General features: G+C 63.9%; 1 protein-coding gene across 1 annotated transcript in view; it reads right to left on the bottom strand.

The window, feature by feature from the left end:
- AJAP1 (adherens junctions associated protein 1) overlaps positions 1–15,458 on the bottom strand; it is a 52,374-nt gene extending 36,916 nt beyond the window's left edge. Inside the window, exons 1-3 of the mRNA XM_062193792.1 lie at positions 15,454–15,458; positions 11,319–11,399; positions 9,158–9,963 (exon numbers count right to left, since the gene is read on the bottom strand). Coding sequence (XP_062049776.1) covers positions 9,158–9,963; positions 11,319–11,399; positions 15,454–15,458 — 892 coding nt within the window. The remainder of the gene's footprint in view (positions 1–9,157; positions 9,964–11,318; positions 11,400–15,453) is intronic.
- Positions 15,459–18,097: the final 2,639 nt, after the last annotated feature.

The following is an 18,097-nucleotide window of genomic DNA, read 5'->3' as shown; positions in this document are numbered from 1 at the left end:
GGCCCCATTCAGCTGCTGGAAGGGGCGTGTCCCTCCTGACCAAGGTCCCTGTGCTCTTCCCAGGGCTGTGCAGGGGGCAGAGACCCAGCACAAGCCTCACAAGGCTCACAAAGACCCCGGGCTGTGGGGGTCCCTGTGTGTGGAGGTCATTGGCCCTGGGTTCGCGTCCACGTCCCTGGCTTGTCTGCATTAGGAGAGGTTCTGGTGGGCGGCCTGGATCCCGAGGACGGATGTGGGGGGAGGATGAGGTAGGCAGAGGTCAACAGCTCTCCTGATGCAGGGACCTGTACCTCCCCCTGCAGGTGGGCGCTGAGCCTAACAGGCAGGGCCCTGGGCGGGGAGGGGCTGCCACTGATACCCAAAGCACTTGAACCCCAGCGCAGAGGGCATTCCACAGACCACTCTTCGGGAGCCGCTTCTCCAGGGGCCCTGTGGCCAGAGGCCCCTGCAGGGGTGGCCCTCACCATCCCCGAAGAGGCTGGGGACAGGAACCCTCCCAGAGCCATCAGGGGCAGCGTGGCTCTGCCCACCCCCGATTCCCGATGTCTGCCTCCCAGCCAGGGAGAACCACTTCTGGTCCAGGGTCCCGGGATGCCCACACATGGGATGCCAGCGATGGTGTAGGATGGGGCTGACCCCATGGGGACGCCTCCAGGATGTCCACCCTAGGGACAGGGCCTCCGGGGAGGCACGCTGGGCTGTCACCGTGGCTGACACTCCTGGAAGAGGGCTGGGGCTCCATGTATCCCCCAGGCCTGTGCTCCCCTGCCCGCGGACGTCCGACGGCTACTGCAGGTCCTTGCTGAGGCTGGACCCAGCCTCCTGGGCGGCCCCCCCGGGCCAGGGCGGGCTCTGCAGGGCTTCAGCAAGCAAGAAGCAGCCGAGACCACCGCCACCACGAGCATCCAAAGACAGCACAGCTTCTGTCCCGCACGGAGCCAGGCATCAGCCAGCATTTCAGAGGCCGCCTCCCTCAAGTCAGACGCCGAATTGTCCCAGCTGGTGAGGCTGCACGGGAGCCAGCCCTGGGCCTACTCACGGGGCCATCCAGGAAACAAGTGAGCAGGGGCCTGGTTACCTACAGGGTCACAGACAGCACGGGGTCATCAGCGCCTCTCCCCGGCAAGTCCTCGCATCACCTGCCGGGCACCGTACGGAGATCCAGGAGAACCACCCGGGGAGCAGCAGGGCTTAAGACGCTCGTGACACCTGCACCCCCTACTGGAGAGCTGCTTGCAGTCCCGCCTGCTCCAGTTCCCATCCTGCTTCCTGCTAAGGCGCCTGGGGGCAGCCGTTGAGGTCTCAAGTACCTGAGCCGTGGTCTCCCACACTTTGGACTCCAGGATGGAGCTCCAGGCTCCTGGCTTCCCCCTGGCTCAGCTCTGGCCTCTGCAGCCTTCTGGGGAGTGAACCAGTGGATGGAAGATTCTCTCTCTCCCCCTTACGCTGCCTTTCAAATAAATAAATCTTTAAAAAAAAAAAAAAAAACAGTGGAGGTAGGTTCTGCGTCCACGCAGGTGTGCTCACAGGGAGTCACTGAGGACTTCTGGTCACCCATGAGCAGCCTGGGCACCAGGTCCTGCTGTCCTCCCGCAAAGGAAGTGGCCCCACCCCTTACCCTGGGCACAGAACCCACACAGGCCCGGGGCTGACTCCTGGGCTAGCTCTGCCTTCCACGGACATGGACAGAACGGCACGGAGCAGTGGCCGAACACCCTGGTGGACTGCGGGGAGGATACAGAAAACAGGCCGCCCTTTCCGGACATAAGCACCATGCGATTTCCCCGCGGGGCTGGCACGTGGCCCGCGTGTGCCTTCAGGATTCGATCGACAACTCTGGAAGGCTCTCTGCGGCACTCGGCTTCCCCAGGCAGACGAGGCCCGGCTCGGAGCGACCTCGGGGGCTGCAAATGACTTCCGAGTTGTGCAGCACAGAGGCGGAGGCCCCACGGGGTCACAGGGCACTGCTGGGACACGCCGCTGGCTGCCATGACAGTGGGGCCTGGGCTCCAGCTCTGCCCACTCGGTGCCCGTGGCAGACACGGCTGCCCTGCGGCTGACGGGAATTTCTGGAAAACACCTGTGACCTGCCGATCCCAACAGAAGGCGGGAGCATGTGAGACCTGCTGAGCCCCGCGGCAGGCGAGCCAGAACCAGACGGCGCATCCATCCACGACACGCGTGTCCACCGTGACTTGGGTCGGGTCTCCAGAAGCCGGGGGAGCCCTCAAGCATCACTGGGGGCTCACTTGCTGGGACGCGTCACCCCAAAGTGGTGACTCCAAAGCCCAGGCCACAGCCACTTACAGCTCTCCGCGTGCCCAGTCGGCTGCTCCCTGTGGCCGGTGGAAAGGGGCGGGGCTAATGTCCCCCGCATTCTCCTTTGACCCGAGAGGGCAGTCCCTCCAAGGCCACGGGCCCAGCCACCAGCCTCGAGGAACTGTGTGGCAGCCACTTGCAGGGTGGGCGGAGCTGGAGGCGGGGTCTCCATAGCCGTCCTCTGCAGTGTCCACTCCCGGCCCTGCCCAGGTCTGCACAGGCTCCGCCTCCCTCTACTCCTGCAGGGTCCATGCCTGGGCCCCGGGGCCACCCTCCGCCTCTAGCACCGCTCAGCCCATCCCCGCGAACCTCGCCTCGCCTCCTTGGAACCTGAGTTGGCGGAGTGACAGGCAGGCGAGCGACCGAGCCGTGTCCCCGCCGTCCTTGCCGTCACTTCTCCCTGGTGCCAGGATGTGTCCTTATCCGCCTCTCTTTCCTGAACAGGTTGTTCGACTCCTCTCAAGGAGGCAAGGCCTGCTTCCTGCCGCCGCCCCTCCCCCACCCGGGGCCTGGCGTTTTAATATCAGCTAAGTATAGACTGACGGTTCATTGGGTAATTGATCAAGAAGCCGGAAATTCTAAAACGATTCTGGCTGACACCATGGAAGGAAAACTCCAAAGATGGTTTTCTGCCCAATATTTAATCTCAGCGCTCAGAGCCGTTCCTCTGAGAGTGCACGCAAACCATAAATTCAGCTCACGGCGTGTCGAGCATCTGTCGCCAATCCAGCATTGTGTGCGATGTGTGGTAGGACAGATCTACCTGGGATCAGCTAGAGGAGACTGGGATCAGCTACAGAGGGGTCGGTCAGGGCCCGACGCCAGGCAGCCCCCCGGGCAGACGGAAGGTTAGGATGGGCACCACGGGGTGCAGGAGCTCAGCCTCCCCGTCCCTGGCACGCTCCTAGGAGGGGACCAGGCCCTCAGGGAACCAGGGCGTGTGACCTGACCGCAGTCCGTGGGAGCGGGGAGCGGTGGGCAGTGGGCGGGAGCTGAAGGGAAGCCTGAGACAGACTTGTCTCCTGACGAATCAGAGGCTGTGATGAGCGGCGCGCATCCATCCCCACGGAGCTGGGTGGAAACAGAGGCGGGGCCGGTTCTGGCTCTCCGTGGCCCTGGCTCTCTGTCGCCCTGCCCCCCGGTGCCCTGAGACCCCCGTCCTGGGGACTGGCCGTGCTGTGTCCACGTACAGGGTCTCCGTGAAGACCCGGGAGGCGGCCTCGCTCTGGACAGTGTCCAGGGTGTTCAGTTGCCCCCATGCTCCTCGCTCTTTGCTGCTCTGATCCCAATTAAGCCCTCAAAACATTGAGCTCCGTGAGTCGTTGGCTTCCAATATCCTTAAACTGAGGACAGAGTCACCTCCCTGGCAGCCAGTCCCCGACTACTTAGTTAAAACAGGCTCAGCGTTCAAATCGCCGCAGAGGCCCCTACAGAAGGGGGAGGGTCTGCCTCTCTCTCACACCCATGCCTCATCCCCTCCCGCTCCCATCTGGTCCTCGGAACACAGTTCAATGCCAGGGCCAGTGTTGTGGCGCGACGGTTAAGCCGCCACCTGTGACGCCGGCATCCCGTAAGGGTGCAGGTTCGAGTCCCGGCTGCTCCTCTTCCGATCCAGCTCCCTGCTGATGAGCCTGGGAAAGCACTGGAAGACGGCCCAAGTGCTTAGGCCCTGCACCCACATGGGAGACCCAGAAGAAGCTCCTGGCTCCTGGCTTTGGCCTGGCCCAGCCCTGGCTATTACGGCCAGTTGGAGAATGAACCGGCAGATGGAAGGTCTCTCTCTTTCTCTCCCCTTCTCTCTGTAGCTCTTTCCAAAATGAAGGAAGAAATCTTAGAAGGAGGAGGAATGCTTCAATCTCTCGAGACTGGCCCGAGTTGGCCAGCCTGTGTCCCTGACCGGGTCAGCTGGCTGGGGGATGAAGACGAAGGGACGAAGGGGCACCAGGCTGTCCCTGGTGAAGGCGTTCTGACCACAAGGACAAAGCAACGTAGAAATCATTCCTGGACACGCACGGGTGAATTCCAACACAAAAATTACCAGGCCAGGCTGGGTGGCGCCTGAGCCATCCCATCCTTGACTCCAACACAACACAGCCTAGCCCAGCCCCACAGGGACAAACCGTGAATGACAATGGGGCCCCAGGGCTCCCCAGCCCCTCCTGGCTGCGCCTCCTGAGAGATGGGGAGGGCGTGAGACTCACTGAGCAGGGTCAGACTCCTCTCCCGAGCGCCACCGTCTGGAGGCGCCCAGGCCCCGGGCAGGCCTGCGGGGTGTGTTTGGGGCAGGCATTGGGCGGCGCAGGCCCCCAGCAGCTCACAGCTCAGGAAACGCCTTCCTGCTTCTCTCCGGGGAGACCTTGTGATTTGGGATTCAGAACAGGACCCACAGGATGGGGCCTCCGCTTGCGGCCTCAAGCAAACTCTCGCCCACGTGACGCTGCCCTCAGCCATTGCTCCCGAGAGCCAAGGGCGCAGCACTGCTGGGGACCTGTGCCAGGGGATTTTCCATCCACCCCAGGCCACTCCCAGCCGGGGCCACCCGCGCCTCTGCAGGGGGCACCAAGGCCGGGGAGTGGGGAGGCCTTGAGCTCTCATCAGATGACTTCATCAGGTGACCCCGTCAAATGACCCTTAAAGCTGGTGGCAGTCAGCCCAACGATAACCATGAACACCGTCGTCATCACCGTCACCATCTGCTCCCCTCCCCCCTTCTCACTGTCACAGCCAGCAGCACCAACACCACCCTCACCATCACCACCATCATCAAATGACACATGTCCACCCCCATCACCACCATCATCAGATGACACATGTCCACCCCCATCACCACCCTCACCATCACCACCATCATCAGATGACACATGTCCACCCCCATCACCACCATCATCAGATGACACATGTCCACCCCCATCACCACCCTCACCATCACCACCATCATCAGATGACACATGTCCACCCCCAACACCACCCTCACCATCACCACCATCATCGTATGACACATGTCCACCCCCATCACCACCATCATCAGATGACACATGTCCACCCCCAACACCACCCTCACCATCACCACCATCATCAGATGACACATGTCCACCCCCAACACCACCCTCACCATCACCACCATCATCGTATGACACATGTCCACCCCCATCACCACCATCATCAGATGACACATGTCCACCCCCAACACCACCCTCACCATCACCACCATCATCAGATGACACATGTCCACCCCCAACACCACCCTCACCATCACTACCATCATCAGATAACACATGTCCACCCCCATCACCACCCTCACCATCACTACCATCATCAGATAACACATGTCCACCCCCATCACCACCCTCACCATCACCACCATCATCAGATGACACATGTCCACCCCCATCACCACCCTCACCATCACCACCATCATCAGATGACACATGTCCACCCCCAACACCACCCTCACCATCACCACCATCATCAAATGACACATGTCCACCCCCATCACCACCATCATCAAATGACACATGTCCACCCCCATCACCACCCTCACCATCACTACCATCATCAGATAACACATGTCCACCCCCATCACCACCATCATCAGATGACACATGTCCACCCCCAACACCACCCTCACCATCACCACCATCATCAGATGACACATGTCCACCCCCATCACCACCCTCACCATCACTACCATCATCAGATAACACATGTCCACCCCCATCACCACCATCATCAGATGACACATGTCCACCCCCAACACCACCCTCACCATCACCACCATCATCAGATGACACATGTCCACCCCCATCACCACCATCATCAGATGACACATGTCCACCCCCATCACCACCCTCACCATCACCACCATCATCAGATGACACATGTCCACCCCCAACACCACCCTCACCATCACCACCATCATCATCCCAGCGCCAGCACCGCTGTCCTCCGGCATCGGGAGCAGCAGGCCCACCTGCTCCATCCTCGTGTGCCGGCACAGAGCGCTGGGCTTGCGCTGTCCCCTGGAATCCTCACGAGGAAGCTGGCCAAGGGCTGGCCTCCTCCTTCCCACGGAGGCACAGAGAAGTCAAGCAGGTGGTCTGAGCGCACACAGCTCCCACGCAGGGAAGCCAGGCCTGGGAAGGCAGTGGGGGCCTGAGCTGTCCCCTGCACCGCAATGCCCCCACGCCCCCAGCCACCTTCCTAGGGCAGCTGGCCCAGCTGTCTCGCCTGCAGCTGGGACTCCCGAGGCCCTGCCACGGTCAGCCCTCCGCCTCTCATAGAAACGCTTGCGGGAGCTCCTGGGAGGGAGCTGTTCCCAGCCCAGCATCCAGCGGCCCGGCTGGTTCCTACGTCTGCTGACGCAGAGGGTGACTGAGGGCCGGACACACCAGGAGAGACAGAAGCTTCTTGGCTCACACAGCCCACTCGCTGCCCCGAACCACCCGCCAAGGGCCAGTGCCCAGCCGCCCTGCGGCCTCCCCCGGGTGCCACCATCAGGCCCAGTCTGCACCCCGCATCCATGCACTGTAGCATTGCTCCCCCTGGCACGAACGCGAGACTTGGGGGTGAGCCTCTGCCACATTTAGGAGGCAACTGCTGTTGTCGCTGTAACCGGCCCTTTGCCGAGTGTGCAGGCTCTGCCGCACCACAGCGGCCCCGGGGGATTTCAGAGCGTCCCGGGCCCAGCGAGGCCTGAGCTACTTCCCCACACTGCAGACAGGAACAGCCCGGTTCCAGGGGCAGAACCCCAGCTTTGAATGCTCCGACCACTTCCCACAGCCCTAACAGGGCTCCCAGGCTGGAGGGCAAGGCCAGGTGGGCCTGGTCCCCGTCCCCCCACACCGCAGCCCTGGCCTGAGAGCCACTGCACCAGCTACGCTCAGGGACCGGCCACCGCCCGCACACTCGTGCCCAGTCACGCTGTCCACACCGCGGCCGAGCCTCCACTCTGCCGCAGAGAAAGGAGACCTTACCAGGGACCCGCAGCTGCAGGCGGCAGACCCCAGCCCACCGGGACCACGGCCTCGGAGTGCGCGCCCACCGCAGCCCTCACGTGCGGGCTCCCTCACCGCCTTGGAGCGTGAGCAGTGGTCACAGTCCACAAACGGGGGGACCCAGGTCCACCTCTGGGGCCTGGTGCTCTCTGCCCCACCCAGGCAGCTTCAACTGTACACTCTCCTTCCTCCCACCCCCACCCCAAGCCCCTGCACCTGCGATTTCAGGACAAGGAGACCGCACAGCCTGCTGGAAGGAGCCCAGAGAGAGCTGACCTCCTGTGTCATGAGCCAGTTCTGCCTGGTGTCTAACCGGAATATCTCCTGCTGTGTCTAACATACTTCTGCAGCACCCGCAGGGCTGTGACGCACCCGGCCCTGAGGATCCTCTCCACATTCCCTCTCCCATGGCCGCTGGGGACCGTGCTCAGCGCCCAGCAAGAGCGGCCAGGTGTGCCTCCTCCCCAACTCTGCCGGCCGGCCACGCCCTCCGAGCTAACATTCCTCTGCGCTGGAAGCCAGCACATATATTTTCCCCCCATTTAAATTTGTTTTGCCAAACAAATTAATCTAGCACCAGATTACATTATGGAAAACCGTAAATCTTTTCCAAGATAAGCATCTGTCGTGTTGGATTAGCAACATCCAATGTACTGTGAATTAATTTGCTAAGCCCTATAATGTTGTCCCGGGCGTTTAACTTTAGTAATAACAAATGTAATTTGCAATAAACGGGAACTCGTGTTCTCATCCGTGCCTCTGTGGCAAGCGCCGGGTACCGAGGCGGTGACGGCAACCGAGAGGAGCCCTGATTTCCACCGACCACCGACACCGGGGGAGTTTATTGCAGCAAAAACAAAGGCTTTGCGAGTCGTTTGCGCCACACTGATTCATCGAGGAGGGGAGAGGGGAGGCGGCCTGGGCAGCGCCCACCCCCAGCAGCCCAGCTTTGGGGGGGGGGGGCTCAGGTTCAGCTGTCAGGAAGGAGGAGCTCAGCACACAACGGGCAGGGGGGGCGGCGAGTCCCAGGCTGAAAGACGAACGCCGTCTGCCCCAGCCCCTGGCGGCTGCCTGCCTGTCCAGGTGAGAAGTAGCACCAAGCGTGGGGACACTCCCAGAGTCCCCCTCCTTCTCCTGGACTCTGCAGGGCCGAGCCTGGAGACTGTGGGACGCGAGCAGGGAAGGCTGCCCGGCACCCCTGGCTCTTGGCAGCAGAACCCCTGGGGAGCCTTCACACTCGGCAAAGTCCACGCCTGCTGCTGTGTCTCCCGAAGCGCACTCGCACCGTCTGGGGACCTCGGGGCCTGCCGGGGCCCATGGGAAGAGGCAGAGGGAGCCTCAGGTGGGGGCAACGGCAGGGGACCCAGGCTCCAAGTCCCCTCCCCGGGGCTCCAGCGGAGGCAGGAGGAAGATTTCAGAACCGGCCAGTGCAAGTGTCCTGGGGCGGGGGCAGGGTCACAGTGCAGAATGGAAGCTGTCCCCAAGACACGCCCCAGCCCAGCCCAGCCCAGCCCAGCGACAGGACCCTGTACCCCGGTGATGCTCCCGTTAGCTGCCAGGCAAGCTCCCCTTCTGCCCAGCCTCCATCTTCCCTGCCCCTGAGGCCATGCCCAATCCTGGCCCAAGCCCACCGGCCATCCTCCTACAGCCTGCTGGGCACAGAGCCCTGAAGCTTTCTGAAGACCCCCCCCCCCCGCCCTGTAACTCCATCACAAAGCTCTCTGATGCCAGAGGTGTGGCTGGGGCCGCGTCCAAGTCCACAGGCCACAGGCACGGACTCCCGTGGTCTGGGCACCCTTCCCGACCCCACCCAGCCCCGAATCAGCCAACAGCCAGGGCCTTACCTGACGTCTCCCCCAGAATCCGTGGAGGCTGGATGTCTTTCCCATTGCTGCCGGGACTGGTGGGAGGCTCCATTGTGCTAACCCCAACCGGGATCCTCTTCCCGGGATCCAGGGGCTCGGTGACCCCCTTGGTCTGCAGCGGCACAGAGGTGGCCGTGGTGGTGGTGGTGGTGGTGGTGGCCACTGTGGTCTTCCGCGTCTGTATGACGGCGACCGTGGTGGGGCCGAACACGCCCGGGAACGTATTGGACTCCAGGGCCTCCTCGTCCCCCGTGGGCCCCCAGGCGATGAACTCTGTCTCCGTGGTGGGCCGGCCGCCCCGGAAGTCAAAGCTGCCGAAACCCAGCCCCTGCACCTGCCTCCTGGCCCTGCTCAGGAGGTCGTGCTGTTCCGTGGCGGTGCCGCCGGCCGCCGCCGCCGGGGCCCGGGCGGAGGCAGAGGAGGCAAGGGCAGGGCTGGACTGGGCGGCCGCAGGGGGCTTGGCGAGCCCGGCTCTGGGCACGAGGGCTGCCGCCTGGTCCCTGGGCCTGTGGGCCCGCTTGGCGCGTGGAGTCTGCATGGGCCCGTGCGCCCGCTCCCCGCGGGGCGGTCGGGGGCTCCAGACGGGGGTGGTGGGCCTGGCCAGATGTCCGCTCTTGAGATTCCACAGCCGGGGCGGCCGGGGCGGCGGCCGGGGCAGGAGCCGGAAGTCAGGGCTGGGGCCCCGTGACTCGCAGGAGGGGAGGTCCACAGCGAGCTGGAGCACGGCCATCAGTATCCACGCGTGGCTTCCCAGGGAGCGGCCTGGCCAGCGGATGGACATGGAGCTGTGCGGAGAGAGAGAAGAGCGGTCACCGGAAGCCCACGCTCTCCACCCGCGACCTGGACGAGGCCCCCAGTGGAGACGGGGACCCCGGGACCGGGAACAGCTCAGGGCCCCTCAGGGTCAGCACCACCGCCACTGAGAGCTGTCGCCTGGCACCGGGTGCCGAGGACCTGGCCAGCACACGGTCACTGCGGGGTGGGAACACGGCGCCTCGGGACCCACCTAGCGCAGGCTCAGACACACGACCTGAACGTGGGCACCCCAGGGCAGAGGGCGGGCTCCAGGGGGGTTCCCGGCCAGGCCCCTTCCTCTGTGACACAGCAGCCCTGCTCATGTGGCCACTGCGCTCCCGAGGGCCAGCAGGACCGGGCTGCAGACTCCCAGGGGACTGCATGGTCCCCGTCCCCCGGGGTGGGCGTGGCCGGGGGCACCCACCGCTCACGGAGCACTTGCCCTTCAGGCCGAGCACGCCTGTCCCGCCTCCGTGGGAAAGCGTCGTGCTCCTGGCCTGGCTGGGCGTCACGGGGAATGAGATCTGCTCTGGATAAGCTGAAGCGCGCGCGGCCAGATGTTTGTTGTGCTGACATTTCGCTCCTGTTTATCTGCAGTGCCGTGCCCTTTGCAGCCCCCCTCCAACTCCTCAGCGGGCGCAGGCGGGAGGAAGGGCGAGCCCTGCCCAGCTCGGCGAGGGAGGGGCTGGCGGCGGCGGAAGATGGAGCTGCAGCAGCGGCCGGCCCGGGCCCACAAGGCAGGTCCCCCCTACTCCGTCCCCAGGAGCAGCTTCGTGCCCCCGGGCTAAGGTCGCCTCCAGACGGGCGGGTGCACACGTGGTGCCAAGCCAGCCACGAGGAGGGATTGGAGGCTGCAGCCCACGTCCTGCTCCCCCAGCAGGGATAATTGAGAAGTCATTACAGGTGCCATTCAAAGTCGGCTGTCGTCACCAGCCTCGCATGTGAAAGTTACAGCGAATCCAGCACCTCCCTGCCAGGGGGTGGGGGCGAGGGAGTCAGGTGCACCCACCCCCGCCAGAGCCGCCACTCAGCCAGGCCTGGAAGCGCGTCGGGCAGTTCTGCCTTCTACAGCATCCCCTGCCTTTACAAGAATGAATCAGTGTGTGTGTCTCATTGTGCGTGCGTGGGAGTTCAGTGTGCACGAGGGTGTGGTCTGTGTAGGCGTGCTCTATGTCACGTGTGTGTGTGTGTCTGCACGAGTGTGTCAGCGTGAGTGTGGGGGAGACTGAGCGGGTGTGGGCACCAGCGTGTGTGTGCGTGTGTGAGCATGTGCACCAGTGCGAGTGTGTGTGTGGGCGTGCCCACGGGTGTCTGTGTCAGCCGTGTGTCACGGGAGGGTGCGTGCCTCGCCTCGTCCTGCACAGCACGCCTGGGGCTGAAGTCACGGATGCTTGGAACGGGCTGCTCCCCCAGGGTCATGGGGACGCTGGGAGGAAGAAACGCGCGTTAATGAGCGCTAATTGCCGAAAAGGACTAATCTCCAAATAACAAGGCCCGGTTTTAATCAGACTGAAAGTGCTTTGCTGCAGTGGGGAGGCCTGCTCGTCATGCTAATGTCTGCTCGCAGGGCTCCTGGGTGCAGAACCTGCGCACCAGCGACCCGGCTCGGCGCAGGGACCAGGCCAGCGTCACTGCCCGGGAGCGCGAGGCCCCGACACAGACACACACGGCACCCCTGGGCGAGGACCTCTGGCCGTACACAGCCTGCACAGCTGGCTGGGGGTCGGGGCCCGGGCAATGAAGTGCTGCTCTACGCTGACGCTGGGCCTCTCCATGCACCCCAGGCCTCGCCAGGTCAACCAGGCAGCACAAGGCTCCAAACCAGGCCTCACCACGCCTCCGAGGCACCGGCAGGCTAACCACAGCACCTAAGCCTGTGCCGGGCGCCCGGCACCACCTCACACACAGGATACTTCTGTGGTTTCTCTCCAGTCCTGGGCTGTAACGCGTTACCATAGAAACCCCTCATTTCCAAGACGCCCAGCTGTTATGCAGAAAACCCAGCGACAGCAGCGGTGCAGGGATGAGCCTGCTGCTCCTTCCTCCGCAGGTCCAGTTTCTGTCTCTTTGAAGTGAGGGACTTGCTCAGGGCAAGAAGAGAGACAGCAGGCGGACGAGCCTGGACAGAGGCCCCACCCCACGCCCAGCAGCCAGGAAACGGGCCGGGGGAGACCCAGAGAGTCCCTCCCACGCAAGGGCAGGACTGAGACGAGGCCCTGAAAAAACCCACGTGGGTCTCTCCAGGGCACAAAGGCCCCAGGCCCTCCACGCTGCCCCAGGCCCACGGGAGCTCTGGATCCCCCAGGGCCCAACACCCAGGGGCGGGGGCCTTCCCAGTACAAGGCTGTGTCTCCAAAAAGCCCTGGGCAGCCCCAGGGTCCTCCCTGCTCCTCCACCCAGCTCCGAGGCCAGAAGAACCCAGAAGGCACTCAGCTCGGGGCGGACTCCTCCCACTCCATGATTAGGGGCCTCTGGGAGGACCTCACCCCAGGCAGATACCACAGGGCTGTGAGCCACTCAGGGAGGCGGGGCACCCACACGGCCACCGGGCCAGCGGGTCAGGCCAGGGGGTGCCAGGTTCCCCTGGAACCTGTGGGGCACCCACAGGCCCCTCTGAGCATGCTCCCTGCTCACACCCATGGAGAGAGCGTCCCACAAAGGACAGTGAGGACCAGGGAGACAGGGACCCTCACCACGGCTGCAGGGAGTTCGGAAAGCCCTCAGCACCTGGAACGTGGGGTTACCCAGGGCCCTGCTGTCCACACTCAGAGGCAGACGGCCGTCCACACGCTGTCCTGCACAGCATTGGAGCATTGCCACACGGCACGACGTCAAAAGTGCACGCAGGTGAAGCCAACTCCTGTAGTGCCAGCATCCTGTAGGGGCGCTGGTTCAAGTCCCAGCTGCTCCACTTCCGATCCAGCTCTCTGCTATGGTCTGGGAAAGCAGTGGAAGATGGCCCAAGTCGTTGGGCCCCTGCACCCGCTTGGGAAACCTGAAAGAAGCTCCTGGCTCCTGGCTTTGGATCAGTGCAGCTCCAGCCATTGTGGCGAACTGGGGAGTGAACCAATGGGTTGAAGACCTCTCTCTCTCTCTCTTTCCGCCTCTCCTCTCTCTCTGCCTCTGCCTCTCTGTAACTCTGCCTTTTGAATGGATAAATAAATCTTCAAGAGTGCAAGCAGCCCAAGGTCGAATGTGTCAGCCGCCCAAATGTCCATCCGTGGACGCAGGGTCTGGGTGGGCTTTGTGGGACCCCCACCGTGAGGCATCAGGAGTGTAGAACCAAGTCACACTGTCTGTTCTGAGGGCCCTGTGGGGGGCGGGGAGGACCAGGTGAGGTCAGCAGGTGCAGACCCCATGGTCCCATCATGACGGCTACAAGAAGAGGGAGAGAAACCAGACACGGCCACCCCCACTCCTGCTTTGCACCCCCTACGACGCCCACAAGAAGGACACCACCCTGGACCTTGGCCGCCAGGGCTGAGCACACAAATCAACCTCTCGTGTGGGGTGGCCGGCCCCGGGTTTCACGTCAGGGATGGGAAATGGACAAACCACGGACGGGGAGATCTCACGCGGAATGCGCTGCCGTGCGCTGGGCCTCACGAGCACCCCGAGGTGCAACAAGTCCCACACGAGGCCACGTGGTGGACGAGCCACTGGACAAGGAGGGCCCAGGGCCCGCAGGGTTGCTGGGGCTGGGTGGACAGCGAAGGGAGGGAAGGGGCCGGGGGCTTCTTTGGGGGTGAGGGGTTGATGAGAAGAGGGGTGGCAGTGCCCAGGTCTGTGAAGACACGAAACCCGCTGAGCTCTGGGCCTCTCAAAGCTGGCTTTAATGGCATGCAAATTACCCCTCAACAAAAATAAAAGGAACACTCCGGAGAGGCGGGCTGGAGCCAGGGCCGGGGAAGTGGGGTGCGGGGGTGCGCGGGTCTGGGATGCCGTCCAGCAGGTGGGAGGGAGGCCTGGGCAGCCCCTCCGAGCAGCAGGTGCACTGCCAGGAAGATGCCAGGGAGACCACACCCATCCACGCCGCCAGCACGGAGCTCACTCCCGGGGTGCACACCGGGACCCCCGCCCACGCCCCCGGCGCCTGTCAAATGCAGCTCCGCAGCTCCCTCTGCCTTCGTTTTCTGGTTTGTAGCCTCCTGGCTTCTCTCCATTTTAAATTTGTATTGAAATCTTTTTTCCCAAAGAACAGCTTAATAAGATTCGGCGGACGGAGCTGCCATTCGCCACCTTCTGCCTGTTTTCTTCACAGAGGAAAATCGCTGTCAATTGAAGGAGACAAAGACGTCTCTGGTCAGGAACGCCGCACCTCCCGGGCTGGCAGCGTCTGCTCCCCAGGGCCGCGGGCAGGGAGAAGCCAGGCCGGGCCGGGGCCCAGGGGCTGGGTGGCCCAGAGGCTCCTGGAGCTGCCTGGCAGGTGGCCCGTCCACCCCGAGTGGCTCCTGGTCTTGCCTGGTCTTGACACCCCTGGCTCCAGGACAGGGGGGACCGCGGGGACTGATGGAAAAGTTCTGAGCCTGGGCTCCCGGCTTCGGCTCTGCCAGCCCCAGCCTTCCCGTCGTCACGGGAGACCACAGGAGACCACGGGAGACCACGGGGCAATGGGCTCCTTCTGAGAGCCAGGGCTCTGTGATCAATAATTCACGGGGCACAGCCAGAGCTGGTTCCCAGGGAGAAGGGCCAGCAGGCACGGAGGTGTTTGCAAGGACGCGGCTGCAATGGGCTTTGTGCTGGTCCCACCTTAGCGAAGCCCTGACCCTGGGAGCCGGACCCTGCAGCCCTGGGCCTGGGAGCCGGACCCTGCAGCCCCGGGCCTGGGAGCCGGACCCTGCAGCCCCGGGCCTGGGAGCCGGACCCTGCAGCCCCGGGCCTGGGAGCCGGACCCTGCAGCCCCGGGCCTGGGAGCCGGACCCTGCAGCCCTGGGCCTGGCTCCCCCCTGGAAGCCCCCCAGGCCTGAAGCCCCAGCACTCACACCTGCAGCTCAGACGCAGCCACTGCTGCCCACTGCTGCTACTTTGCCTCAATCAGTGGCTCATCCCAGCAGATGTTCAGACGTTCTTAAGAATTGCCAGAGCAGAGACACTGCTGGGACTCTTCAGAATTAAGGAACATTTCACATCACGTGGTACAGGTGACCCTGACCTGGCCCTCACATCACGTGGTACACACAACCCTGACCTGACCCTCATGTCATGTGGTATATGTGACCCTCCCATCACATGGTACAGGTGCCCCGAGCTGACCCCTGACGTCACATGGTACCCACAATGCTGAGCTGACCCCTGATGTCACGTGGTACCCACAATGCTGACCTGACCCCTGATGTCACGTGGTACACCCGACCCTGACCTGATCCCTCACGTCACGTGGTGCAGCTGACCCTGAGCTGACCCCTGACACCACGTGGTGCAGCTGACCCTGACCTGACCCTGACATCACATGGTGCAGCTGACCTTGACCTGACCCTCACGTCATGTGGTACACCCGACCCTGAGCTGACCCCTGAAGTCACGTGGTACCCGACACTGACCTGACCCCCACGTCACGTGGTACACCCGACCCTGACCGGTTGCCCCAGAGTAACTTCTGAGACGGTGCAGGCCTCCACCTGAGAGCCGAGGCCCCAGCAGCTTCCCCGACGCGGGAACCCAGCAGCTGTCCCAGCTTTGCCAGGAGGGGCCACCCACTTCCCTCTGGCGCCGAGTCCTGATTTACACTAACGGCTGACGTCACGGCGTGTCCTGTCACAGCCACTCCTCCACTCGCCCTCTCCCCATCACCGTGTCAGACACACACGTGGTGCCTGACGCCGTGAGAGGCAGCGGCGTGGGAACCACTGGTCGGGTTGGATGGAAAGCTGGGGACAGGCGGGTTCCATCTGCCATGCCGGAGCCTGTGGCAAGGGGCAGCCCAGGGTCCCCGGGTCCTCTCGCCCCTTCCCCGTGGCTGCCGGACTCAGTCCTGCCCAAGGTCAGGCTTCGGCCAGCTCTAGGAGGGGCCTGGGGAGCGGAGCACCTCTCCCTGCTCCAACACGGCAGCTCGCATCTTCGTGGAGGTGCACCTGCTGTCCCTCACCCGCCCCACCCCAGGGGTCACGGAGGTCCCAGCTGGGAGGTGTGGTCTGGCCCACTCCATGCGCGGCCCTTAACCTGGGACATGGGACACCAGCAAGGGCGTAGGGACCTTTGGCAGAGGGCTCCACAGCCACGCTCACCGGGAAGCACTGGGCCGCGTGGCGTGTCTTTCCCGTGGAAGGTCTGAGGGCAGCGAATCGTACGTCACAGGCCACGTGTCAGGAACCAGCGGTCTTATCCTGACAATGACAACGGTGCACAGGATGAAGCTCAAGGCAGGGTGAGCTGGCCTTGGGTCGAGGCCCAGAGTCACCGCTCAGGAACTAGGTCCTGGCCTCCCACACCCACGGCGCCAGCGACAAGCCAGCGGCAGCAAAGCAAACCTCGCGGTTCTGCCCCCTGTAACAGAGGTGACTCCACCACAGAGGTGCCCCTCACAGCTCTGCACCAGCGGGAGGAGCCGGGGTGGGGGGGCGTCCTACACCTGCACAGCCTCCTGGCCCGGTGGCCCCACAGGCCACCCCTTCCCATACAAGGTCACAACCTGGCATCCTACGGTGACATCACTCATCCACATCTGGGGGCGATCTGGCCCAGGGACAGTGGCAATGCCTGGAGACCCACTGGGTCACCGCCACCCGAGGTGCTGCTGCGTTTGCTGATGGGGACAAGGGTGCTGGCAAACAGGCGGTGGTGCCCACAGCCGCACTCAGCCCCAAACCCGCAGGGGGCTGAGCCGGGAGACACCGCCACACCTGCATCGCCCGCCCCTCCCGGGCCTGGGCAGGCAGGGGACGAGGCTCACGGACAGCACGGCTCTTTGTACTGACTCACGCAGGCCAAAGTGCCGAGGCCTGGGGGTCCACAGGCTCCTCCCTCCGGCACTGGAAGCTGGGCTGCGAGAGCTTTGGGCAGTCTGCGTAGCAGCTCTGTGCCTCAGTTCCCCCACCTGAAATGGGGCGACTGCAGGTACCCACATTGCAGGGGTGTCCTGGGAATGACACGGTGTCAGGGTGCCCTCTGACCCCATCCCGGGGGGCTCTGCTGCAGGGGTCCCGCAGCAATGCTGGGGCTCGGGGGCTGCCACTCGGCCGACTTCTCAGGTGCCTGCGGGAGACGCTCGGGGAGCAGCGCTGGCGTTCTGGTTGCCTGGGCAACGTGCCCGCCAGCATTCCGGAGGAGGGGAGTGGTGACAAGCCGTGGGTGGGCGGGACGGTGGGTGGCAGTGTTCCTGTCCTGGGCGTGGCGAGCCTGGCTCCTGTCTATAGCTGAGCCCCTGCCGCTGAGGCCAGGCACCCTGCACCCCTGCAGCAGCTCCACAGCAGGATAGGGGAGCCCACGTTGTGCAGTGCCCACAGCCCAGTGCCCGCTGAGCTCGGCTGTCGCCTCGATACCATCCCATGCCTCTGGGCAGCACCCAGGATGTAAGCAGCAGGCGCCCCAGCTCAGCCACTGGCCATCTGGACAGGTGCCCTGGGCCACACCTGGGCCACACCTGGACAGGCGCCATGGGCCACACCTGAGCCACACCTGGACCACACCTGGACAGGCACCCTCAGCCACACCTGGGCCACACCTGGACTACACTTGGACAGGCACCCTCGGCCACACCTGGGCCACACCTGGGCCACACCTGGACAGGCGCCCTGGGCCACACCTGGACTACACCTGGACAGGCACCCTCGGCCACACCTGAGCCACACCTGGGCCACACCTGGACAGGCGCCCTGGGCCACACCTGAGCCACACCTGGACAGGCGCCCTGGGCCACACCTGGGCCACACCTGGACTACACCTGGACAGGCACCCTCGGCCACACCTGAGCCACACCTGGGCCACACCTGGACAGGCGCCCTGGGCCACACCTGAGCCACACCTGGACCACACCTGGACAGGCGCCCTGGGCCACACCCCCTGTGCTTCCCCTGCAGGTGGAGCCCCCAGCAGGAGCTGGCCTGCCCACGTGCCCCGTCTCCATCTCTTTCTCAGCAAAGGAGCAGACACGAATCAAGTTCGAACCAGAGCCTCACGAGCAGTCAG

Source organism: Lepus europaeus, chromosome 5 (assembly GCF_033115175.1).
Source record: "Lepus europaeus isolate LE1 chromosome 5, mLepTim1.pri, whole genome shotgun sequence".
Classification (NCBI taxonomy): domain Eukaryota; kingdom Metazoa; phylum Chordata; class Mammalia; order Lagomorpha; family Leporidae; genus Lepus; species Lepus europaeus.
This window is presented reverse-complemented; position numbering and strand designations above follow the sequence as displayed.